This window comes from Thalassophryne amazonica, chromosome 10 (genome assembly GCF_902500255.1).
Source record: "Thalassophryne amazonica chromosome 10, fThaAma1.1, whole genome shotgun sequence".
NCBI lineage: Eukaryota > Metazoa > Chordata > Actinopteri > Batrachoidiformes > Batrachoididae > Thalassophryne > Thalassophryne amazonica.
In genome coordinates, this window is record NC_047112.1 from 399,362 (window position 1) to 425,898 (window position 26,537).

General features: G+C 49.5%; 1 protein-coding gene across 1 annotated transcript in view; it reads right to left on the minus strand.

The window, feature by feature from the left end:
- The window catches only part of apc2 (APC regulator of WNT signaling pathway 2), a 234,378-nt gene that overhangs the window by 107,789 nt on the left and 100,052 nt on the right, over nt 1–26,537 (minus strand). Inside the window, 1 exon segment of the mRNA XM_034179257.1 lies at nt 9,291–9,365. Within this exon segment, the coding sequence (XP_034035148.1) occupies nt 9,291–9,365 (75 nt within the window).

The following is a 26,537-nucleotide window of genomic DNA, read 5'->3' on the forward strand; positions in this document are numbered from 1 at the left end:
AATGTAACTGCTAGAACTGCCCAAGCAGTGGGTCACCCCTCTGAGCCTGGTCTGCTTGAGGTTTCTTCCCCAATATAATCAGAGGGAGTTTTTCTTACCACTGCCACCTGTGTTCTTGCTCTGGGGGCTGGTAAGGTTAGACCTTACTTGTGTGAAGCACCTTGAGGCAGCTTTGTTGTGATTTGGCGCTATATAAATGAAAATAAATTTAATTGAAATCAGGCAAAATTGCCCAAAGGTAGAGGGACCAAGCATGTGACATCATATTCAAGAAAACCTGAGGCTGTAATTGCTGTCAAAGGTGTATCAAAAAAGTATTGAGCAAAGGCTGTGAATAATTATGGGCATGTGATACCTTGAGGCAGCTTTGTTATGATTTGGTGCTAGATAAAATAAATACATTGAATTGAACTTTTCTAACATGGAATGCATGTTCTTCATAAGACTTTGAGAAGATCAAAATATTATTTAAGGTGCCAAACACAAAACTGTTCAGTATATCTTTGGAGCACACCAGGAACCATGTTCTGAAAAACCACAAGTGCATTTGACAAACCAAATGGCATTACAAGATATCTGTAGTGTCCACTACTAACCATTCCATTATGTTGTGAAAGTGTAGGAACACGGACCCACAACAGGGGGCACAAATGAACGGACAATGGAGGAATCAAATAACACTGTTTTTACTGTTGTGAAAAAGGCACAACAAATACAACCGATTACAATATGGAGATTGAGTCTTATTACAACGGTGTCGTGTGGGCAGGCTCGACGATAGGAGACGTCTGTCCAAGTCGAACCGGAACCAACCCGATTTCCTCTGCCACCGAACCCCGGGAATACTGGAGCCGCCAAGTCCCGAATTCCCAGGTGGCCACTGCCTCCGCTCGTCGGATCCGGTACTGCTGGCAGGAAACAGAAACAGTCAGGTGTGGATGCGGCTGCACCCAGCAACACGGAGAGTGGAGAGTCCACCTCCACCTCTCGTCAACAACAGTCAAGAAATGTAGGAAGGTGAGTACTTATCCTACTTCGTCCAATACGGTCTTCAGCTGACCTAAGCACAAGCAACACAGTATTAATTCTCAGAATAATACAACTGGCTGAGTTCGTTACCTCTTTGGTAAGGCGATATCTCGGCAAATGAGGTGGAGATGCCGTCCTGCTGATATACCTCCTTATTGATTGGGATCAGCTGTCTCCAGTGATGGGTGACAGCTGTCATCCTGGCTGCTCCCGTAAGACGGCAGCGCCCTCCGGTGCCTGGAGCCCGCACTCCAGGCAGGGCGCCCTCTAGTGGTGGTGGGCCAGCAGTACCTCCTCTTCAGCGGCCCACACAACAGGACCCCCCCCTCAACGGGCGCCTCCTGGCGCACGACCGGGTTTGTCAGGGTGGCGACGGTAGAAGTCGGCCAGGAGGGCCGGGTCCAGGATGAAGCCCTTCTTCACCCAGGAGCGTTCTTCGGGGCCGTACCCCTCCCAGTCCACCAGATACTGAAAACCCCGGCCCATCCGTCGGACGTCGAGGAGCCGGTGCACGGTCCAAGCCGGCTCTCCGTCGATGATCCGGGCAGGAGGTGGCGCCGGACCCGGAGTGCAGAGGGGTGAGGTGTGATGGGGTTTAATCCTGGAGACGTGGAATACTGGATGAATCCGCAGTGAGGCCGGAAGCTGGAGCCTCACTGCGGCGGGATTGATGACCATGAGTATCTTATACGGGCCGATGTATTGTTCTTGCAGTTTTGGGGAGTCCACTTGAAGGGGAATGTCCTTGGTGGACAACCACACTTCCTGCCCAGGACGATACGTGGGAGCCGGGGCCCGCCGCCGGTCTGCATGGTTCTTCGCCCTCGTCCGGGCCCTTAACAAAGCAGAACGGGCGGTACGCCACACCCGACGGCACTTCCGTAGGTGGGCCTGGACCGAGGGCACACCGACCTCCCCCTCAATCACCGGAAACAACGGGGGTTGATACCCCAAGCACACCTCGAAAGGGGAGAGGCCGGTGGCTGATGACACTTGGCTGTTGTGGGCGTACTCGATCCAGGCCAGGTGGGTACTCCAGGCCGTCGGGTGCGCGGCTGTCACACAGCGTAGGGTCTGCTCCATCTCCTGGTTGGCCCGTTCTGCTTGTCCGTTGGTCTGGGGGTGATACCCGGACGAGAGACTGACCGTGGCCCCCAGTTCCCGGCAAAAGCTCCTCCAAACATGCGAGGAGAACTGGGGACCGCGATCGGAGACGATGTCTGATGGTATCCCATGCAGACGGACGACGTGGTGGACTAGGAGGTCCGCTGTCTCCTGGGCCGTTGGTAGCTTCGGGAGGGCCACGAAGTGGGCCGCCTTGGAGAATCGGTCCACTATCGTGAGGATGACGGTGTTTCCCTGGGACGGCGGGAGACCCGTGACAAAATCCAGGCCGATGTGAGACCAGGGGCGATGAGGCACGGGCAGCGGCTGTAGCAATCCCGATGTCTTGCGGTGGTCGGCCTTGCCCCTGGCGCAGGTGGTACAAGCCTGGATGTAACCCCGGACGTCGGCCTCCAGGGACGCCCACCAGAAGTGCTGCCGGACGACTGCCACGGTTCTTCGCACCCCAGGATGACAGGAGAGCTTCGAACCGTGACAGAAGTCCAGAACTGCAGCCCTGGCTTCTGGTGGGACATAGAGTTTGTTCTTCGGTCCGGTTCCGGGGTCCGGGTCTCGTGTCAGGGCCTCCCGGACGGTCTTCTCCACGTCCCAGGTGAGGGCGGTCACGATAGCGGACTCCGGGATGATGGGATCCGGGGGATCCGACGACTCCGTTTTGACCTCATCTTCATGTACCCGGGACAAAGCATCCGATCTTTGATTTTTGGTCCCGGGACGGTAGGTGATCCGGAAGTCAAAACGGCCGAAGAACAGTGACCAGCGGGCTTGCCTGGGATTCAGCCGCTTGGCGGTCCTGATATACTCCAGGTTCCGGTGGTCAGTGAAAACCGTGAATGGCACGGACGTTCCCTCCAACAGATGTCTCCACTCCTCAAGAGCCTCTTTCACCGCAAGGAGCTCTCGATTGCCGACTTCATAGTTCCGTTCGGCTGGGGTCAACCTGCGGGAAAAATAGGCACACGGGTGAAGGACCTTATCGGTCTTCCCGCTCTGGGACAGCACGGCTCCTATCCCTGAGTCCGAGGCGTCCACTTCAACCACTAACTGGCGACTAGGATCGGGCTGCACCAGAACAGGTGCAGACGAGAAGCGCCGTTTCAACTCCTTGAACGCGGCTTCGCAACGATCCGACCAGGTGAAGGGGACTTTTGGTGAGGTCAGGGCTGTCAGGGGGCTAACTACCTGACTGTAGCCCTTGATGAACCTCCTGTAGAAATTAGCAAAGCCTAGGAACTGTTGCAACTTCCTACGGCTTGTGGGTTGGGGCCAGTCTCTCACCGCCGCAACCTTGGCCGGATCAGGAGCGACGGAGTTGGAGGAGATAATGAACCCCAAGGAGGACAAAGACGTGCGGTGGAACTCACACTTCTCGCCCTTCACAAACAGCCGGTTCTCCAACAACCGCTGCAGGACCTGACGTACATGCTGGACATGGGTCTCAGGGTCCGGAGAAAAGATGAGTATATCGTCTAGATATACGAAGACAAACCGGTGCAGGAAATCCCGCAAGACATCGTTAACCAACGCTTGGAAAGTCGCGGGAGCGTTTGTGAGACCGAACGGCATGACCAGGTACTCAAAGTGACCTAAGGGGGTGTTAAATGCCGTCTTCCACTCGTCTCCCTTCCGGATCCGAACCAGGTGGTACGCATTTCTAAGATCGAGCTTGGTGAAAATCTGGGCTCCATGCAGGGGTGTGAACACTGAATCCAACAGGGGCAACGGGTATCGGTTGCGAACCGTGATCTCGTTCAACCCCCTATAATCAATGCATGGACGAAGTCCGCCATCTTTTTTGCCCACAAAAAAGAAACCTGCGCCCATCGGGGAGGTGGAATTCCGGATCAACCCGGCAGCTAACGAGTCCCGGATGTAGGTCTCCATTGATTCGCGCTCAGGCCGTGAGAGGTTGTACAGCCTACTGGACGGGAACTCACTGCCCGGAACCAAATCAATGGCACAATCATACGGATGGTGGGGGGGAAGAGTGAGAGCCAGATCCTTGCTGAACACGTCGACAAGGTCGTGGTACTCCACCGGCACCGTCCCCAGATTGGGCGGGACTCTGACCTCCTCCTTAGCTTGGGAGCCGGGAGGAACCGAGGAACCTAGACACACCCGATGCAGGTCTCGCTCCACTGAACCACTACCCCGGACGGCCAATCAATCCAGGGATTGTGCTTCAACATCCAGGGAAAACCTAAAACCCCACGGGAGGTGGCCTGAGTCACAAAAAACTCGATCACCTCCGGTGATTTCCTGACACCACCAGAGTTACAGGTGGTGTCTTATGCGTGATCGGAGGGAGTAGGGAGCCATCTAGTGCCCGAACCTGTACCGGCGAGGTAAGCGCCACCAGAGGAGCCCTATCTCCCTGGCCATCTGCTGTCCAACAGATTCCCCTCAGAGCCCGTGTCCACCAGTGCTGGGGGCCTTCAGGGTTGAGTCCTCATAAGGATCGTGACTGTGGAGTCGTGTGGCAATGTGGGTGTGTCCACCGTGAATGTCTCGGCCCACCCCTAGCCAGTCTCTAGGGGCGGGGCGTTGAGTTTGAACCGCTCGGGGCAGTCCCTCATGTGGTGCTCTATCGCACCACAAACAAAACAAGCTCCGTGGGCCGTCTCCTCTGTGCGTCTGGTGCCCTAATGTTGCCCTACTCATGTCCATAGCTTCGTCAGCGGGGGGAGCTGTGGCCCCACGAGAGCGCAGGGCCGTGGAGCGTGGGGAAGGCGGAGCGCGGTCGGAAACGGAAGGGAGAGGGACGGCGCGTGCCCGGCCACGCCCTTCGTCTCGTTCCGCCGACGTTCTTCTAACCGGTTGTCTAACCGTATGACAAGATCGATGAGCCCATCTAAATCCCGCGGTTCGTCCTTAGCCACTAGGTGCTCCTTAAGAACCAATGACAGTCCGTTTACAAAGGCGGCGCGGAGGGCAGCGCTATTCCAGCCGGACCTCGCAGCCGCGATGCGGAAGTCGACTGCATAGGCAGCTGCGCTCCGACGCCCCTGTCTCATCGACCGTAGCACAGTTGAAGCGGTTTCTCCTCTCTTGGGTGATCGAACACGGTTCTGAGCTCCCTCACAAACCCATCATATGTCTGAAGGAGCCGTGACTTTTGTTCCCAGAGCGCTCTAGCCCAAGCGCGTGCCTCGCTGCGAAGCAGGTTTATTACATAAGCTACCTTGCTAGCATCAGTCGCGTACATAACTGGATGCTGTGCGAAGACGAACGAACACTGCATAAGGAAATCCGCGCACGTCTCCACACAGCCTCCGTATGGCTCTGGGGGGCTTATGTATGCTTCCGGGGAAGGTGGGAGGGGTCGTTGAACGACCAGTGGAACGTCAATGTTACGCACAGGGTCTACGGGAGGGAGAGCCGCAGCGGCGCCCGGAGGGCGCGCTTCCACCTGCACGGCGAGAGCCTCCACCCTGCGGTTCAGGAGGACGTTCTGCTCGGTCATTAAATCTAACCGAGTCGTGAAAGCGGTGAGGATCCGCTGCAACTCACCGATTACCCCTCCTGCGGACGCCTGCGCGTCCGTTCTTCCATTGGCCGTTCAACAGCCGGTTGACGCCCCTCGGGATCCATGACGTTGGCCAAGATATCCTGTTGTGAAAGTGTAGGAACACGGACCCACAACAGGGGGCGCAAATGAACGGACAATGGAGGAATCAAATAACACTGTTTTTACTGTTGTGAAAAGGCACAACAAATACAACCGATTACAATATGGAGATTGAGTCTTATTACAACGGTGTCGTGTGGGCAGGCTCGACGATAGGAGACGTCTGTCCAAGTCGAACCGGAACCAACCCGATTTCCTCTGCCACCGAACCCCGGGAATACTGGAGCCGCCAAGTCCCGAATTCCCAGGTGGCCACTGCCTCCGCTCGTCGGATCCGGTACTGCTGGCAGGAACAGAACAGTCAGGTGTGGATGCGGCTGCACCCAGCAACACGGAGAGTGGAGAGTCCACCTCCACCTCTCGTCAACAACAATCAAGAAATGTAGCAAGGTGAGTACTTATCCTACTTCGTCCAATACGGTCTTCAGCTGACCTAAGCACAAGCAACACAGTATTAATTCTCAGAATAATACAACTGGCTGAGTTCGTTACCTCTTTGGTAAGGCGATATCTCGGCAAATGAGGTGGAGATGCCGTCCTGCTTATATACCTCCTTATTGATTGGGATCAGCTGTCTCCAGTGATGGGTGACAGCTGTCATCCTGGCTGCTCCCGTAAGGCGGGCAGCGCCCTCCGGTGCCTGGAGCCCGCACTCCAGGCAGGGCGCCCTCTAGTGGTGGTGGGCCAGCAGTACCTCCTCTTCAGCGGCCCACACAACACATTAATTACCATCCCTTATTCTGACAAGATGATAAGCATTTCTGAAGTCACTCATCATCTCAACCACTTACTCCAGTAAGGGTCATGGGGGGCCAGCCTATCCCAGCAGTCACACGGTTGTGAGCAGGGGTCACCCTGGACAGGACACTAGTTTGTCGCAGGGCCACATATAGACAACAAACACATTCACACCTACAGACAATTTAAAGTTTTCAAATCACCTAACCTGCACGTCTGTGGATGTGGGAGGAAGCCGGAGCACCCTCAAATCGGGGTGAATGTGAGGCATTGTTGTTAAAGTGCTTTGAGCACTGAGTGCAGATGGAAAATGCCATGGTAAATGCAGTCATTTTTGTGGAGTTCAATCATCCTATCTCTTCTTTAAGATATATTGGTATTGAACATGTAACTCTGCCACCAAGAGGTGGGAACCTGGAAGTGCTACTGTCAAAAAGAGAGCACTTCTGGATCCACCATTTGAAGACTCTCACTCCTCATGGACTCAACACTGACTTTAAGATGTTTTTTGTAATCATGTATTGTTTATGCTGATGTTTTTCCTATGAACATTTAATAATCTTGTCTTCTGATTTTTAGAATGGGCTGAAATCACTGGGTGTCATCACTCTTCTTGGGACCCCCACTCGGAGGGGGTTTTGAGCACCTGGGTTGACAAACAGTTTTGAACACTTGGTCCAACTGAAGCTGCAATCTGACAAAGGCCTTTGGTCGAAACGTTATTATGAAATAAAACAGCGGCAGGACATCAATATTTTGAGTGTGCTATGCTTTTTCTTTATATTTGAGTTACTATTTCTGCATGTGCACCTCAGCAGAGGATCTTGGTGTGCATTTTTTACCTACTTAAATGCAGTCCATTTACCATGGCACTGAAGGACTAATGAATGTCACCACTGTCCAGGTATAGCTCTTATTTACTCAATTTTCCTCTTTTGTCAGCATTAACAAATTTAGATCTCCACAACCACCATGTTATCAAAATCTTCAATGAGATCTAGTGTTGACAGCTAATCCTGGAGTTGATGTGATAATGTCAGGAACTGGACTTTGTGTGGTTTGTGTTTGGTTTACTTTTTTGTATCGGCCTGTCTCTTGCTCTGCCTTTCTGCTTGGGTTTTCTCTGTCCTGCTCTTTCTTCTCTCTGTCTATCTCTCTCTTGGTTCTTCATGGTGGGTGTTTCCCTCTGTCTGGCCACACCCTGATTCTGGAAGATTCCTCACACCTGTTCTTTATTTGCTGCTCATCACCTGGGTGCTTTATAACCCTCACCGTATGCCTTTATTCCTCGCCTCATCGATGTGCCTTGTGCCTCTTTCTAGCTCTGTTCTTCGTGTTTATTGCCTTGCCTTGACTGCCTCATCGTGTTTTTTGACAACCTGCCTGTGTACCCGGACCATGCCTTTGCCTGATGATTGTGTTACTGTTGCTCTTTTTGGACTGCCTTTCTGTGTACCGACCCTTGCACTTGTACCAAGTAAATGGCTTAATTCTACAGAGCTGTTAACCCGCGTCTTGCAATTGTGTCCACCCTGCTCTGCCAGTAGAACATGACAGATAGTATGTCTATGAATGTGCCACAGAGGGTGGCCACATTCCACCCACTGTCCGCTGCCAGAGCCCAGAGCTGAATGGCATAGCTGAGGACTACGACAGATCTTTGGCACAGGAACAGTAGTCCCTGGGCTACCTCTCGTCCAGCAGCACCATATCAAAACAGCTTCCACATTGCCTCTGAAAAGGTTTGCCCCAAACAACAGATTTGCGACTGCTGGTCTCACTCCTCCACTGTTCACTCAGTAGCAATGCCCGTAAGGTAGGTGATGATGAAAGCCACCTTGGATGTATCCATGGGATATGAACTGGGCTGAAAAAATTATGGCACAGAGACAACAAAGATTTGCATGTGGCTTGCTGTCATACCATTTGATGGTTGGTAAATGCATATTTTTTTTTTGGATGCTGGGAAGAGATTCTCTGGAATCTGCAGCTGAAAGTCTGCTGACTGCTGGTAGTTCTTGTGTGGCCCCTGATTTATAGTTCTACTGGCCAGTCAGCAGTATAAGCTGGTTTGTGATACCACCCTGAGACATTTGCCTCTTATGAATGACTTGCATGAGGGCTGCAATTTGTTCTTCTTGTCTATTTAATTTTTGTGCCTGCACAATTACAGTAGCCACAACAAGATAATCCAAACACTGAGAACAATGATATTAATTATATCATCTAGGAAGTCCAGAGACTGGCCAGAAAAACTTGAAAAACACAAGGGGGCAGCTTATTCCCAACAGAGAATCAAGCACGTAGAAAGGATGTGAGGAAGCAGGCGTGGAAGCTAGACAATCTGGCACTGTAGTGGGGGCTACTATACAGTATATGACACAATCCAACCTGGAAATGAAGATGTACATGAACTGAGAGCCGGAGTCCCCATGGATAGGAAGTGAAGCAAAGGAAAAGCACAAGAAACAAAATTGTCAGAGTAAAAGCACCGTGGGGGTTCAGTAGTAAGTAAGTCCCTTCGGCTGCTCCCTTGTTTGCACTCGGGGTCGCCACAACAGATCCAAGGTGAATTGGCACAGGTTTTACGCTGGATGCCCTTCCTGATGCAACTCCACATTACATGGAGAAATGTGGCAGGGGTGGGATTTGAACCCGGGACCTTCTGCACTGAAACCAAGCACATTAACCGCTTGGCCACCACCCCTGCCAGAATACACAATCAGGAGTAGCAAGACAAAAACAAGAGATGTGACATTTAGTGTCAGACCTGCAGTTGGTTCTCCTGGTTCCCTCGGGCCTCCTGCAACTCCTTCTCCAACTGCTCCAAGCGAGCAACACGGATCTGCAACACACAAACACAGAATGTTCAGCTGCAGTCACACATTTCCACCAATAGACAGTCTGTTGACGTGTCATCAACAACTAGATGGGCCCTCAAAAGTGTGCCTTCTTCTGCCAAGGCACAATTCTCCCTGTGCTGCATCATTCTTGCCAACATTCCCACAAGATTAGTTTCTTAGGAATCAGAATTCATTGAAAGTTAAGCCTTTTTAATTTCCTTACATTTTAGATGTAAAACTGATCAGATTTCATTCAGCAGTTAGTGTTATTTGTGTGCTTGTTCAGGAACCAAGAATGTACTTCATCATGGTACACATGAGAGAATAGATTTCATATCTTCAATATTTCAAAATAACTTCCTGGGGGGGGGGGAATTTACTGTCATGTGGGGGGGTGCGCAGCAGTGTCCCGCGCAGCCGCAAGCTTGGGGGGAGGGGCAGGGCGGAGGCTTGGGGAAGTGGTAGAGGTGGGGGGGGTAGGGCGTGCATCATGAGTGCAGATGAGATGAGTTTGTATCAGTCAGATGAGTGTGTGTCAGTTTCTGTCAGTGTGTGCATAACGTCTGGAGTTGCCTTGACAACGAGAGACTGACTGTCCGGGAGGATAGAAGATAAGAGGGCAGCCAAATAGTTCACCAAGGCCGTAGAAATTCATCTGGAGGAAAACAACGGGGCGTTTTGACCTGTGGAGACTGATAAGCCTGCCATGTTTAGAGTTGAGCAGAGAAACACATTTGCAGCTCCTCTACCGACCAAATCCAACTTACGAGTATTCCCTGGTCTCCGACATCTTCCTTTGCAAGGTGCACATTTGCTCCAAAATGTTATCCAACTTACATCTGAGTTCAAGGGTTAACGCAGTCTGAGAATTGCCCAACTCATTAATCATGACCAGACAAGTGAAGGGTCGTGGTTCTGGTAGCACCTGTCTTGCCAATTCAGGGCAACACAGCTGTAGGTCAGGGCAGCAGCACTCCTATGATAAAACCAAATATCTAAATCATTGACGTCCTCCACAGAGAGTGGTAACAAGCACGCAACACGCCATTTCTCCCAGGTGTTGAGAACACAGCCCGCAGGGTAGGTTCTGGCAACTTACCAGAAACCTGAAAGCCTTCAGCTTTCAGGCTCCTCTCCTGTGGAACCAGCTCCCAATTCAGATCAGGGAGACAGATACCCTCTCTACTTTTAAGATTAGGCTTAAAACTTTCCTTTTTGCTAAAGCTTATAGTTAGGGCTGGATCAGGTGACCCTGAACCATCCCTTAGTTATGCTGCTATAGACGTAGACTGCTGGGGGGATTCCCATGATGCACTGTTTCTTTCTCTTTTTGCTCTGTATGCACCACTCTGCATTTAATCATTAGTGATCGATCTCTGCTCCCCTCCACAGCATGTCTTTTTCCTGGTTCTCTCCCTCAGCCCCAACCAGTCCCAGCAGAAGACTGCCCCTCCCTGAGCCTGGTTCTGCTGGAGGTTTCTTCCTGTTAAAAGGGAGTTTTTCCTTCCTTCCCACTGGGCTTTAGTGATAGGGGATTCTATCGCCCACAAAGTCAGGTTACAGATGCCGCCTGACAAATGTATTGCTGGGGCCAGAGATCCTGACATTGCATCCCATCTTAGGGTGCTGACGCTGCATAAGGGTAGACAGACAAAGGAACATGACATGAGATATAGTCACATAGCTATTCACGTTGGCACCAATGATGTCAGGATGAAGCACTCAGAGGTCACAAAAATGGACATAGAGAGGACTTGTGACCTTGCCAGAAAGATGTGTCGGCGTCAATTAATAGTCTCTGGTCCTCTCCCCTCCCGGGGTACTAATGAGGCGGTTACAAGGCTGACATCATTAAGTAGGTGGCTGGCGCAATTTTAAAGACAGCAAGGCTTTAGCTTTATTGATAAATGGCCTTCGTTCTGGGGCTGCCATGGCTTGCTGATGCCGGACGACCTCCACCCTACTGGGGAAGGTGCCGCCATCTTGTCTGTGAACATAGATAGAGCTCTACAGGGAGGGTAACATTAAGAATTTACAGAAGGCCACGGAGCAGGTGATTAGAGACCCTGCAAGGCTTATGACAAATGTGGGTGTGGGATCCATTAGCTTAGCGGGGAAATTAGTGCAGAAAATCCACTATGGTGATAGTGCAGTTTATCTGCCAGGGAGGGAAATTCAACAAGTTGAGACTGTGGCCTGCTTCCGTAGACATGTCCATAAACATCATAGAGGGATATGCTTTGCAAACTTAATACCCATTACTACAGTGGATGATGTTGAAATTGAGGATGGCTCAGTGGTTGTTCCAGCAATAGCAAAGATTTAGTGTCTGCTACCTACAATGTACATGGAATGTCTCAAACCTAAACCTACTTCTCGGCATCTTATATATGCTACTGTGGAACCACCCCTAAATCCAAACAGTTCAACTGTCAACCCCACTGAGGTCCTTAGACTGGGTCTCATTAACATAAGATCACTGTCCTCAAAATCATTGTTGATTAATGATCTAATTATTGATCATCACTTAGATATGATTGGGTTATGTGAAACCTGGCTTAAACCTACAGCTGTCCTCCCCTTAAATGAGACCTGCCCACCAGCATATACATTTAGTCACGTCCCTCGTGATGCAAAACAAGGCAGGGGTGTTGCTCTTATTTATAAATCTAGGTTGAGCTTATTAGTTGTTGGGGGTCACAAATATAACTCGTTTGAGCATTTGATTCTCCGCTCTGCTCAGGATATTACGCATTGCCAAGGTCAGAAGAATAAAAATCAGCCGTATTACTTTGTCACTGTATATAGGCCTCATGGCCCATATTCTGAATTCTTAGATGAATTTGGTGCGTTCATCTCTAACTTGTCAACTAGTGCAGATAACGTTCTGATCATTGGTGACTAACATTCATATAAATAAGCCTTCTGGTCCCATCTGCAAATCATTTATGGAAATTGTGGATGCATTAGGATTTCGGCAATGCATTCGGGACTCGATGCACATTAGTGGAAATACCCTGGATCTGGTTCTCGCAGGTGGTACTGCTGTCATAAATATTGACATCATGCCTCTTACAACAGTGGTCTCTGATCACTCACTTATTAAGTTTACAGTTTTGCTGCCGTGTTTAGTGGAACAACAACATTATTTATCACTACAGTGATGCATCAACTCCACAACTAAGACTGAACTCGAAGCTAGACTGCCTGACGTCTTAGCTTCATATTTGGCAAATACCCAGTCAGTAGACACACTTGTGGATAGTTTAAACTCAGTGCTCAAAACTACAACATGAATGCGCCACCTATGTTAAAACCGCGCTCCCCCAAAACAGTCACCTTGGTTCAATGCATGACCTCAAGCATAAAGCAAGAGGTCGAGAACGGAAATGGCGTCGTTCAAAATTAGAAGTATTTCACCTTGCTATCTTAGACTATAAGCATGCATTATTGGCTACAAAGAGGACTTACTACTCTGATTTGATCAACAAAAACAAGCATAACTCAAAGTTCTTGTTCGACACAGTGGCAGTACTTATTCATGGACAACCACCTGTAGTTCGCTCTCCTTTTACAGCACAAGATTTCCTGGATTACTTTGAGAAGAAAACAGAAGACATCAGGTTAAACATATCCCGGCATGCCTTAATCCAGCCACTACACCCTGCTATTGAGGGGGGCGCCACTACTGAGGTATTACCTAGATTTACAGAATTTGACAGTATCTCTCTCAGCATACTGACGAAACTCGTAATGTCAACAAAAAGCGCAACCTGTTTATTTGATCCTATACCATCAAAACTGTTTAAGGACCTGTGGCCCACTCTTGGGCCGACTGTGCTGGAAAATATTAATCTTTCTTTAAGTTCTGGATCTGTTCCTAAATGTTTCAAATCTGCAGTGATTAAACCATTACTTAAGAAACCTAATCTTGACCCTAGTGTATTGAAAAACTATCGGCTGATATAAAATCTATCATTTTTCTCTAAAATTCTGGAAAAAGAGGTTTCATGGCAGCTCGTAGACTATTTTACTGAGAATAATTGTTGTGTGGGCCGCTGAAGAGGAGGTACTGCTGGCCCACCACCACCAGAGGGCGCCCTGCCTGGAGTGCGGGCTCCAGGCACCAGAGGGCGCCGCCGCCGTACGAGAGCAGTCAGGGTGACAGCTGTCACCCATTACTGGACACAGCTGACTCCACTCAGCCCGGGGGTATATCATCAGGACGGCGTCTCCACCTCAGTGCCGAGATATCGCCTTAAGACTGAGGTAACGTTCTCTGCATTCATAGTCTGAATAACCAGCTAAAACTTGTTAAACCTTTTCAGGATTGCTGACTACTGATAGCTAAATTGCTTGGATAAGTACTCACCTTCCTGTTATATATTGACAAGAGGTGGAGGCGGCTCTTCCCCTCTCCGTTACTGGGTGCTGTCGCATCCACACCTGTGTGTTGTTGCTCTCTCCCGCCAGCAGTACCGGATCCGACGAGCGGAGGCAGTGGCCACCTGGGAATTCGGGACTTGGCGGTTCCAGTATTTCCAGGGTTCGGTGGCAGAGGAGATCTGGGTGGTTCCGGTTCGACTGAGACGGACGTCTCCTACCTTCGAGCCTGCCCACACGACACCAGCGGATTCGACCCCAAATTGTTAATTGTTGTATTCGTTGTGCTCGTTTCACAACAGTAAAACTTGTTATTCACCTTTCTCCATTGTCCGTTCATTACGCCCCCTGTTGTGGGTCCGTGTACCTACACTTTCACAACAGGATATCTCGGCCAGCGTCATGGACCCCGAGGGGCGTCAACCGGCTGTTGTACGGCCAATGGAAGACCAAGGCGCGTCGGCGGCTTCGGGAGGGGTAATCGGTGAGTTGCAGCGGATCCTCACCGCTTTCACCTCTCGGATCGATTAATGACCGAGCAGCACGTTCTCCTAAACCGCAGGGTGGAGGCTCTCGCCGCACAAGTGGAGGCGCGCCCTCCGGGCGCCGCTGCGGCTCTCCCTCCCGAGGACCCTGCGCGTGAAAGTGACGTTCCACTGGTCGTTCAACGGTCCCTTCCTCCGTCCCCAGAAGCATACATAAGCCCTCCAGAACCGTACGGAGGCTGTGTGGAGACGTGCGCGGATTTTCTGATGCAGTGTTCGCTCGTCTTCGCACAGCGTCCCGTGATGTACGCGACTGATGCTAGCAAAGTAGCTTATGTAATAAATCTGCTTCGCGCGGAGGCACGCGCTTGGGCTACAGCGCTCTGGGAGCAGAACTCACGGCTCCTTCATACATACGTTGGGTTTGTACGGGAGCTCAGAACGGTGTTCGACCATCCCAACAGAGGAGAGTCCGCTTCAACCGCGCTACTGTCAATGAGACAGGGGCGTCGGAGCGCAGCTGCCTATGCAGTCGCCTTCCGCATCGCGGCGGCGAGATCCGGCTGGAATAGCACTGCCCTCCGCGCCGCCTTTGTAAACGGACTGTCATTAGTCCTAAAAGAGCACCTGGTGGCGAAGGACGAACCGCGGGACTTAGACGGGCTCATCGATCTGGTCATACGACTCGACAACCGGTTAGAAGAACGCCGTCGGGAACGAGGCGAAGGGCGTGGCCAGGCACGCGTCGTCCCTCTCCCTTCCGGTTCCGATCGAGCTCCGCCTTCCCCACGCTCCACAGCCCCTGCGCTCCGTGGGGTCACAGCTCCCCCTACTGACGAAGCTAGGGACACGAGTAGGGCAACATTTAGGGCACCAGATGCACAGAGGAGATGGACCCACGGAGCGTGTCTTGTTTGTGGTTCAATAGAGCACCATGTGAGAGACTGCCCCGAGCGGTCAAACGCCAAACGCCCGCCCCTAGAGACTGGGCCAGGGGTGGGCCAAGACATTCACGTGGGACACACCCACATTGCTACACGACTCCCAGTCACGATCCTGTTTGAGGATTCAACCCTGAAGGCCCCAGCACTGGTGGACACGGGCTCTGAGGGGAATCTGCTTGACAGTAGATGGGCCAGGGAGATAGGGCTCCCTCTGGTGGCTCTTACCTCGCCTGTGCAGGTTCGGGCGCTAGATGGCTCCCTACTCCCACCAATCACGCATAAGACACCTCCAGTAACTCTGGTGGTGTCAGGTAACCACCGGGAGGTGATCGAGTTCTTTGTGACTCAGGCCACCTCCCGTGTGGTTTTGGGTTTTCCCTGGATGCTAAAGCACAATCCCCGGATCGATTGGCCGTCCGGGGTAGTGGTTCAGTGGAGCGAAACCTGCCATCGGGAGTGTCTAGGTTCCTCGGTTCCTCCCGGCTCCCAAGCTAAGGAGGAGGTCCGAGTCCCGCCCAATCTGAAGGCGGTGCCGGCAGAGTACCATGACCTCGCTGATGTGTTCAGCAAGGATCTGGCTCTCACGCTTCCTCCCCACCGCCCGTATGATTGTGCCATTGATTTGGTTCCAGGCAGTGAGTTCCCGTCCAGTAGGCTGTACAACCTCCCACGGCCGGAGCGTGAATCAATGGAGACCTACATCCGGGACTCATTAGCTGCCGGGTTGATCCGGAATTCCACCTCTCCGATGGGTGCAGGTTTCTTTTTTGTGGGTAAAAAAGATGGCGGGCTTCGTCCATGCATTGATTACAGGGGGTTGAACGAAATCACGGTTCGCAACCGATACCCGTTGCCCTTGTTGGATTCAGTGTTCACCCCCTTGCATGGAGCCAAAATCTTCACCAAGCTGGATCTTAGGAATGCGTATCATTTGGTTCGGATCCGGAAGGGAGACGAATGGAAGACGGCATTTAACACCCCCTTAGGTCATTTTGAGTACCTGGTCATGCCGTTCGGTCTCACTAATGCTCCCGCGACTTTCCAAGCGTTGGTAAACGATGTCTTGCGGGACTTCCTGCACCGGTTCGTCTTCGTGTATCTAGACGATATACTCATCTTTTCCCCGGATCCTGAGACTCATGTCCGGCATGTCCGTCAGGTCCTGCAGCGGTTGTTGGAGAACCGCCTGTTTGTGAAGGGCGAGAAGTGTGAATTCCACCGCACTTCTTTGTCCTTCTTGGGGTTTATCATCTCCTCTAACTCCGTCGCCCCTGATCCGGCCAAGGTTGCGGCGGTGAGAGATTGGCCCCAACCCACAAGCCGTAGGAAGCTGCAACAGTTCCTCGGCTTTGCTAATTTCTACAGGAGGTTCATTAAGGGCTACAGTCAGGTAGTTAGCCCCCTGACAGCCCTGACCTCTCCAAAAGTCCCCTTCACCTGGTCGGATCGGTGCGAAGCCGCGTTCAAGGAGTTGAAACGGCGCTTTTCGTCTGCACCAGTTCTGGTGCAGCCCGATCCTAGCCGCCAGTTAGTGGTTGAAGTGGATGCCTCGGACTCAGGGATAGGAGCGGTGCTCTCCCAGAGCGGGAAGACCGATAAGGTCCTTCACCCGTGTGCCTATTTTTCCCGCAGGTTGACCCCCGCTGAACGGAACTATGACGTCGGCAATCGGGAACTCCTAGCTGTGAAAGAGGCCCTCGAAGAGTGGAGACATCTGTTGGAGGGAACAGCCGTGCCATTCACGGTTTTCACTGACCATCGGAACCTGGAGTACATCAGGACCGCCAAGCGGCTGAACCCCAGGCAAGCCCGCTGGTCACTGTTCTTTGGCCGTTCTGACTTCCGGATTACCTACCGTCCCGGGACCAAGAATCAAAGATCGGATGCATTGTCCCGGGTGCATGAAGACGAAGTCAAAACGGAACCGTCGGATCCCCCGGATCCCATCATCCCGGAGTCCGCTATCGTGGCCGCCCTCACCTGGGACGTGGAGAAGACCGTCCGGGAGGCCCTGACCCGTGACCCGGACCCCGGACACGGACCAAAGAACAGACTATATGTCCCACCAGAGGCTAGGGCTGCAGTCCTGGACTTCTGTCACGGTTCTAAGCTCTCCTGTCACCCTGGGGTGCAAAGGACCGTGGCAGTCGTCCGGCAATGCTTCTGGTGGGCGTCCCTGGAGGCCGATGTCCGGGACTACGTCCAGGCCTGTACCACCTGCGCCAGGGGCAAGGCAGACCACCGAAAGACCTCAGGGCTGCTACAGCCACTGCCCGTGCCTCATCGCCCCTGGTCCCACATCGGCCTGGACTTCGTCACGGGTCTCCCGCCATCCCAGGGAAACACCGTCGTCTTCACGGTAGTGGACCGTTTCTCCAAGGCGGCCCACTTCGTGGCCCTCCCGAAGCTCCCAACGGCCCAGGAGACAGCGGACCTCCTGGTCCACCACGTCGTCCGTCTGCATGGAATACCATCAGACATCGTCTCCGATCGCAGTCCCCAGTTCTCCTCGCACGTCTGGAGGAGCTTCTGCCGGGAACTGGGGGCCACGGTCAGCCTCTCGTCTGGGTACCACCCCCAGACCAACGGGCAGGCAGAGCGGGCAAATCAGGAACTGGAGCAGACACTTCGCTGTGTGACAGCCGCGCACCCGACGGCCTGGAGTACCCACCTGGCCTGGATCGAGTACGCCCACAACAGCCAAGTGTCATCAGCCACCGGCCTCTCCCCATTTGAGGTGTGCTTGGGGTATCAGCCCCCCTTGTTTCCGGTGGTCGAGGGAGAGGTCGGTGTGCCCTCGGTCCAGGCCCACCTACGGAAGTGCCGTCGGGTGTGGCGTGCCGCCCGCTCTTCTTTGTTGAAGGCCCGGACGAGGGCGAAGAAACATGTAGACCGGCGGCGGGCCCCGGCCCCCAAGTATCGTCCTGGGCAGGAAGTGTGGTTGTCCACCAAGGACATTCCCCTTCAAGTGGACTCCCCCAAACTCCAAGAACGATACATTGGTCCCTTCACGATCCTCAAAGTCATCAATCCCGCCGCAGTGATGCTCCAGCTTCCGGCCTTGCTGCGGATTCATCCAGTTTTCCGTGTCTCCCGGATAAAACCCCATCACACCTCACCCCTCTGCACCCCGGGTCCGGCACCACCTCCTGCCCGGATCATCGACGGGGAACCGGCTTGGACCGTGCGCCGGCTCCTCGACGTCCGTCGAATGGGCCGGGGTTTTCAGTACCTGGTGGACTGGGAGGGGTACGGCCCCGAAGAACGCTCCTGGGTGAAGAAGGGCTTCATCCTGGACCCGGCCCTCCTGGCCGACTTCTACCGTTGCCATCCGGACAAGCTTGGTCGTGCGCCAGGAGGCGCCCGTTGAGGGGGGGGTCCTGTTGTGTGGGCCGCTGAAGAGGAGGTACTGCTGGCCCACCACCACCAGAGGGCGCCCTGCCTGGAGTGCGGGCTCCAGGCACCAGAGGGCGCCGCCGCCGTACGAGAGCAGTCAGGGTGACAGCTGTCACCCATTACTGGACACAGCTGACTCCACTCAGCCCGGGGGTATATCATCAGGACGGCGTCTCCACCTCAGTGCCGAGATATCGCCTTAAGACTGAGGTAACGTTCTCTGCATTCATAGTCTGAATAACCAGCTAAAACTTGTTAAACCTTTTCAGGACTGCTGACTACTGATAGCTAAATTGCTTGGATAAGTACTCACCTTCCTGTTATATATTGACAAGAGGTGGAGGCGGCTCTTCCCCTCTCCGTTACTGGGTGCTGTCGCATCCACACCTGTGTGTTGTTGCTCTCTCCCGCCAGCAGTACCGGATCTGACGAGCGGAGGCAGTGGCCACCTGGGAATTCGGGACTTGGCGGTTCCAGTATTTCCAGGGTTCGGTGGCAGAGGAGATCTGGGTGGTTCCGGTTTGACTGAGACGGACGTCTCCTACCTTCGAGCCTGCCCACACGACACCAGCGGATTCGACCCCAAATTGTTAATTGTTGTATTCGATGTGCTCGTTTCACAACAGTAAAACTTGTTATTCACCTTTCTCCATTGTCTGTTCATTACGCCCCCTGTTGTGGGTCCGTGTACCTACACTTTCACAACAATAATCTTTTTGAGCCACTGCAGTCTGCTTTTAGAAAATATCATTCCACAGAAACGGCTCTCACTAAAGTGGTGAATCATCTGCTTACAATGGATTCGGACACCACTACGGTTCTGTTGCTGTTAGATCTCAGTGCTGCATTTGATACCGTGGATCATCATATTCTACTTGATAGGCTGGAAAATCATTTTGGGATTACTGGGAGTGCCCTTGCATGGTTGACGTCATACTTGACCAGTCGTTCTCACTGTGTCTCACTTTTGTACTGTAACACTACCTCTAACCCTAGTGACATGAAATTTGGGGTTCCACAGGGGTCCGTTTTAGGACCCCTGCTGTTCTCCCTTTATATAGCACCCCTTGGGAACATATTGCGGCATTTTGGGTTTATCTTTCACTTCTATGCTGATGATACTCGGTTATACATGCCGATAACTGCTGATAATCTCATTCACATAAAATCCTTAGAAGATTGCCTTGCATCAGTGAGAAGCTGGATATCTAGAAACTTCCTACTTTTAAACTCTGATAAGACTGAAATGATGGTTCTTGGTGAGACATCGGCATCAATTTGACCAGTTAACGCTCAGCCTAGACTCGTGTGTCATACATCACACTGACAAAGTGAGGAACCATGGGCAGGGGTCGAAATACATTTTTTAACCTACTTGCACTGGTGCTAGCAACAAAAAAATTACTTGCACCAAAAAAAAGTTACTTGCACAACCAAAAGTCAGTCTTATATCAACCTTAAAGCTCCTCCTCTGATGTATCAGAATCTTCCTCTCTGGGGAGAGTTTGAGGGGAGAGCAGCAGCAGCGGCAGACAGTTTTTTTTTTCACATGTGCATGCAAATGAATCGTCTGTGAAGATTATTTTTGCCACTCCACCACCCAAAAAAAGGCGGTGGAGTGGCAATATATATAAAATCTCACTTTGTGACCCAAGTCTTGGTAACCAAGTCATTGCCCAGACAGTTTGAGATTCTAGCATTAAACCTCAGTCTGCCAAGGGGTCAGTCTTTAACTGTGGTCAGATGTTACAGGCCACCATCTGCCATCAGTGACACCCTGGACTCATTAATTCAGACTTTATCTACATTGAATTTTAAGGAAATCTTGTTATTAGGTGATTTAAACTGGGACTGGTTGACACCTGTGTCAGATGATTTCAAAGCCCTTTGTTTATCCTTGAATCTGACTCAAATTATAAATGCTGCAATTCGCCCAAATTCTAAAAATTTAGATAAATCAACTCTTCTAGATCTGGTAATCACTAATATGCCACATAAATATACTGCCACAGGGGTATTTGCTAATGACTTGAGTGATCATTGTGTAGTTGGAGCAGTCAGAGATACAAAATTACCAAAATCTAAGGCCAATGTCATTATAAAAAGAAATCTTAAAAATTTTAGTGAACAGGCATTTCTGTGGGATCTCTATCATTTTAACTGGGAACGTATCCTTTTAATTGATAATGTAAACTGTGCTTGGCTTTACTTTTATGACAATTATAAAGATTTTATTGATAAACATGCCCCTTTTAAAGTGTTTAGGGTTAAAAGTCGAGTCAGTCTGTGGTTCACTTCTGAGCTGAAAACCCTTTTATATAAAAGGGACCAGCTATGGGCAAAAGCAAAAAAGTCTGGATTAGATGATGATTGGCTACATTTTCGTCAGTTACGAAATAAATGTACTGCCTTGGTTAAAAAAGCAAAGAGTACCTATTATCTATCTGAAACAACAAATAATTTAAATGACCCTCATAAGTTTTGGAAAACGATTAAATCTATTTCTGGTAATTCCCACTCAGGAGATCTTCCCTCTCAGTTAGTGGTTGACTTAAATCCAGTGTCAGACAAGGTGGAGATGCTTAATTGTTTTAACACACTTTGTGACCTCAAACTCCTAAACATCAGTGTTTACCAGCTATACATCCAATAATCCAGTTTCTGGTAAGATCTTTGCTTTTTCTAAATTGTCTGTCCATGAGGTTTGTAAAGAACTCAAATCTTTAGATATAAAAAAATCAGCTGGCCCTGATAAGCTTCCCCCCGACTTTCTACGCTTAGCTGCTGACATTATAGCTGAACCTGTGACACATATTTTTAATCTATCATTCAACAAAATTCTATTCCCGACATTTGGAAAACTGCATTTGTTTTACCTCTATTAAAAGGTGGAGATCCTACAATATTAAATAATTACAGACCCATTTCAAAACTGTGTGTCTTAGTAAAAATTTTAGAAAAGATAATAAATGAACAGATTAAACATTATTTGTATTCAAAGAACATTTTATCACCATCATCATCATCAGTCTGGTTTTAGAAAGCAACATGGAACAGTTACGGCCTTCCTGAAAGTTCTTAATGATGTAGTTCAAGCTCTTGACGCCAAGGACTATTGTGCCGCCCTCTTTATAGATTTGTCCAAAGCCTTTGACACGGTTAATCATAGGATTTTATGTCAAAGGCTTCTGGACATAGGGTTCACTGACCAGGCTATGGGTTGGTTTTTAAATTATCTAACTGGTCGTAAGCAGTGTGTACAGTATAGGGATCAGACGTCAGACTACTTAGATATTACTCGGGGGGTCCCACAAGGGTCAATTTTAGGGCCTATTCTTTTTACTATATACATTAACAATTTGGCCCATGGTCTCACAGATGTGGCTGTGCATTTTTACGCTGATGATTCCATAATTTATTGTCAGGCAAAATCAGTTGCCCTTGTTTTTGAGCATCTGCAGTCCGCTTTTAATATCATTCAGTCTCAGTTTTCACAACTTCAGTTAATGTTAAATGCAAGTAAGACAAAAGTAATGTTATTTTCAAACAAAAAGAAAGTGCCCTCACCTCTCCCTACTATTACCACAGCACAGGGATTACAAATTGACTCTGTATCATCATATAAATACCTTGGCATTATTTTAGACGAAAATTTAACCTTTAAGCCACACACTGAAAATCTACTAAAAAAGCTTAAGCTAAAACTAGGCTTCTTTTTTTGAAATAAACACTGTTTCTCTTATAATGCCAGGAAACAGCTGGTTTCTGCCACCTTTATGAGTCTGCTAGATTGTTAGATTATGGAGATATTGTGTATATGAACGCCTCTACCAGCTTATTATGTATGTGGGACGCTGTGTATCATGGAGCTCTCAGTTTCATCACAGATAGCAAAGCTCTCACTCATCACTGCACCCTCTACTCCTTAGATAAGTGGCCCTCTTTACGCACACGCAGACTCCTACATTGGTACACATTCATTTACAAATCCATCCTTCACTTGGTACCACCATATTTGTCATGTTACTTTTCATGCAAACAGCAATATTACAGTCTTCGCTCCAATGATTTGATCATTTTCAGTGTTCCTTCTATACGTACTGAGTTCGGCCAAAAAGCATTCTGCTACTCTGGTCCATCCACCTGGAACATGCTTCAGCAGGATTTGAGGTTATCTAGTCTGGTCACACTTGGGGAGTTCAAAGTTTGACTGAAAAGTTTGGAAAATACAGTTATAGGCACTTGCACTTATTTTTAATTATTTTACTAATGTATGTATTCTGAATTTTTTATTGCGTGTACTGTAACATTATTTTTACATTGTTAACTGTTATTGTTTTGCAAAACAGGTCTCTCTTGTAAATGAGACATTGAGTCTCAAGAGAGTTTCCTGTCTAAATAAAGGATTAAATAAAATAAAATTTTATTAACTACACAGATGTATAATAAAACAAATGGTGACTGGTTTATAACACAATGATGACAGAGTTTGAGGGGAAAGAGAGCGAGGAACCGCAGTGGCAGCCAGTTTTTTCTTTTCTTTTCTTTGTTTGCATTCTTTTCTTTGTTTACATATGCGCGCGCGAACGGGACAGGAGGTCCTCAAACTGGAGCTCCTGCAGCTCCAGTTATTTGCTGAAACTCCCCGAATTGGGAACATCTCATGAAGATGCTGTGAACCCAGGGGCGGCGCCGCCGGCGACGTTTGTCAGCTTTCCACAACAAATAGAGCACAGCAACTCGCATTGTGTGCGAGAGTCATAAAATGCAGGGAAGACGAAAACAACACACTGGAAATTGGAAGTTTTTTTCCTTATTTATTCCTTTACTGGTTCATTCTTCTAGTGCTTATAGTTGATAAAACTTGGATAAAGTTACTTGCACCAGTGCTAGTGAAGTATAAAATTACGTGCACCGCTCGAACGTGTACAAACTAGTACATGCACGTACTAATTCAACTCCTGATGGGGTAATTTTTGATCCTACATTGTCCTTTGGCCTCCACAGTAGAAATATTACTAGGACTGCTTTCTTCCACCTGTGAAATATAGCGAAGATTTGTCCCATCCTGTCTATGGCTGATGCTGAGACCCTGATCCATGTGTTCATCTCTTCTAGATTGGACTACTGCAATGTTCTATTTTCTGGTTTACCGCAGCATTAGGGGTCTCCAATTGGTTCAAAATGCTGCAGCCAGACTTTTGACATGAAGCAGAAAGTTTGACCACATTACACCCATTTTGGCGTCTCTTCACTGGCTTCCAGTCCCAGTGAGATCATATTTTAAGGTTCTGCTACTAGTCTATAAAATTATTCATGGACTGGCACCTCCCTAACTAGCTGACCTAATTAAACCTTGCATACTGGCCCGGGCTCTGTGTTCTTAGGGTGCAGGACTACTTTGTGTCCCTAGGGTGAATAAGAAGTCTGCGGGTCACAGAGTTTTATCATGCCCCTGTTCTGTGGAATGACCTCCCTGCGTCAATAAAACAGTCAGATTCTGTGGAGACTTTCAAGTCCAGACTTAAGACACACTTATTTTCCCTTTCGTATGGCAAGCATACTGACATAGCATAGTTCTGCGCTTTTTACTCTTTTAATTCATTTTATTAGTAAACGGAGCGTGTCGCGGCCTCAACTTTACCTAAATTCTGGGTCTTTTAGTGAAGTTTAGGGCTAGTGGCCGGCGATCACCTTAGTATTTCTTCTGTTTTTCTTGTTGTTTAATGCTGACAAATTATACAGTATTTCTTGTCTTTCTGATGCCTGATTCTGTTTTTTCTCTGTTTAAGGTGCAGCTCCATCCAGAGATAGGTGTGGTATTTGTGCTGGAGACCCTCCTGTCCTGTGCACCAACAGTATTTCCTGTATATTCGTTTTGTGAATTGTTCTGTAATTTATGTCTGTATCATGGCCCAAGCAAAGGGTCACCCCTTTGAGTCTAGTCTGCTGGGGGTTTCTTCCTCAGAGGGAGTTTTTTCTTACCACTGTTGCTCTGGGGGTTTGTAAGGTTAGACCTTACTTGTGTGAAGCACCTTGTGGCAACTCTGTTGTGAGTTGGTGCTATATAAATTAAACTAATAAGAAGTTCCATCTGGGCACTCAGGGTCCCCCAGCCCTGATTTCCTTGTTAAAAGATGGTCTCAATAGTGTTCAGAAACCATTTGAATAATTCCATGGTTAATCCAAATATAGTTTGTCTGGTGAAGTAGGGACTTTGAAGGTTGGAGCAGAGAAAGAGGAGTGAGGAGGAGATGCGACCACCCTCGCCGGAGTCTCAAGCTCGAAATGTGGTCAAAATGATCAAGTCCAATGTTGAACTTTATCTTACCTCTGTTAGTGCACGTTGAAACCACCCACAGGTGTTCCTTTCCTGTTTTCAGAGTCCGCTGGTGTGACTTTAAAGTACTTTTATTGTACAGGAGTGTTGGCACTACGGAAGGGAAACACTGACTCTATGTGTCTGTTGAAAGTGCATTCAAACAACTTCCTCAAACTCATTTGAGACGAGAACACATCTGGTTCTGTTCAGGAGGTTTGTCCTATGTGATCCCTGACATCAGTGTGTGAATGTGAGGCATCACTGTGAAACACTTTGAGCTTCTTTTTCAGATGGAAAAGCGTGATATAAACGCAGTCCATTTATGTGATGCAATTAGTTTTTTGCAGAATCCTTACACACATTTTGCAAGGTCTATAGAAAATGCAACCACAAGATGCCATTGATGAGGCTCTTTTTAAATTATATATCATACTTTGATACTGTACATACATAGTACGGTAACATCAGAACGATATTACACTTGACAGTACTATCCACTTTTGTTCACCTAGGAGTTGAATACATGGGGAGATGATGTTCTTGTGGTTAAGCGTTTGGCTTCAGACCAGAGGATCCTCGGTTCAAACCCCAGCCTGACCGGAAAATCACTAAGGGCCCTTGGGCAAGGTCCTTAATCCCCGAGTTGCTCCTGGCGTGTCGTGAGTGCCTTGTACGAGGTCTGTCCAAAAAGTATCGTACCTTTTTATTTTTTTCAAAAACTATATGGATTTGAATCACGTGTGATTACATCAGCCACGTTTGAACCTTCGTGCGCATGCGTGAGTTTTTTCACGCCTGTCGGTTACGTCATTCGCCTGTGAGCACGCCTTGTGGGAGGAGTGGTCCACCCCCCTCGTTGGATTTTTTCTTGTGAGAAAATGGCCGAACGCTTGGAGCAGCGCTACTGCATTAAATTCTGCCAGAAACTTGGCGACAGCCAGGTGGAAACGATTCGAAAAATTCAAATGGCTTTCGGAGATGAAGCTATGAGCACCAAAGAAGGCACGCCAAGTGCGCAGCAATGTGAAGGTGATGCTGACTGGTTTTTTTTTTACTCCTGTGGTGTGGTACACCACGAGTATGCACCACAGGGTCAAACAATAACAAAGGAGTATTACAGGGATGTCCTCCGTCGTCTACGTGATGGTGTGCGGCGCAAGAGACCGGAGTTGTGGGCCACTGGAAATTGGCGCATCCACCACAACAATGCTCCAGCTCATTCCTCTCATTTAATTCAGACTTATTTGACCAAAAACCAGACTCTGGTGGTTCAACAGGCGCCTTACTCTCCTGACATGGCCCCTTGCGACTTCTGGCTCTTCCCAAAACTTAAAATACCATTAAAAGGAATGCGATTTGAGACAAGAGAGGACATTATGGCTGCAACAGCGGCGGAGCTGCACTTCATCCCGAAAGAGGCTTTCTTGGAATGCTTCCAACAGTGGCGACACCGCTGGGAGAAGTGTGTGGAGTCCCAAGGAGAGTACTTCGAGGGTGATTAGGTTTCCAACACTCCAGGTAAGCCAGTTTTTTTTCCCCAGCCAAAGGTCCGATACTTTTTGGACAGACCTCGTATGGCAGCAGCCTGACACCAGTATGTGATGATGATCAAGATCAAGATGTTTATTTGTCACATGCAAATAT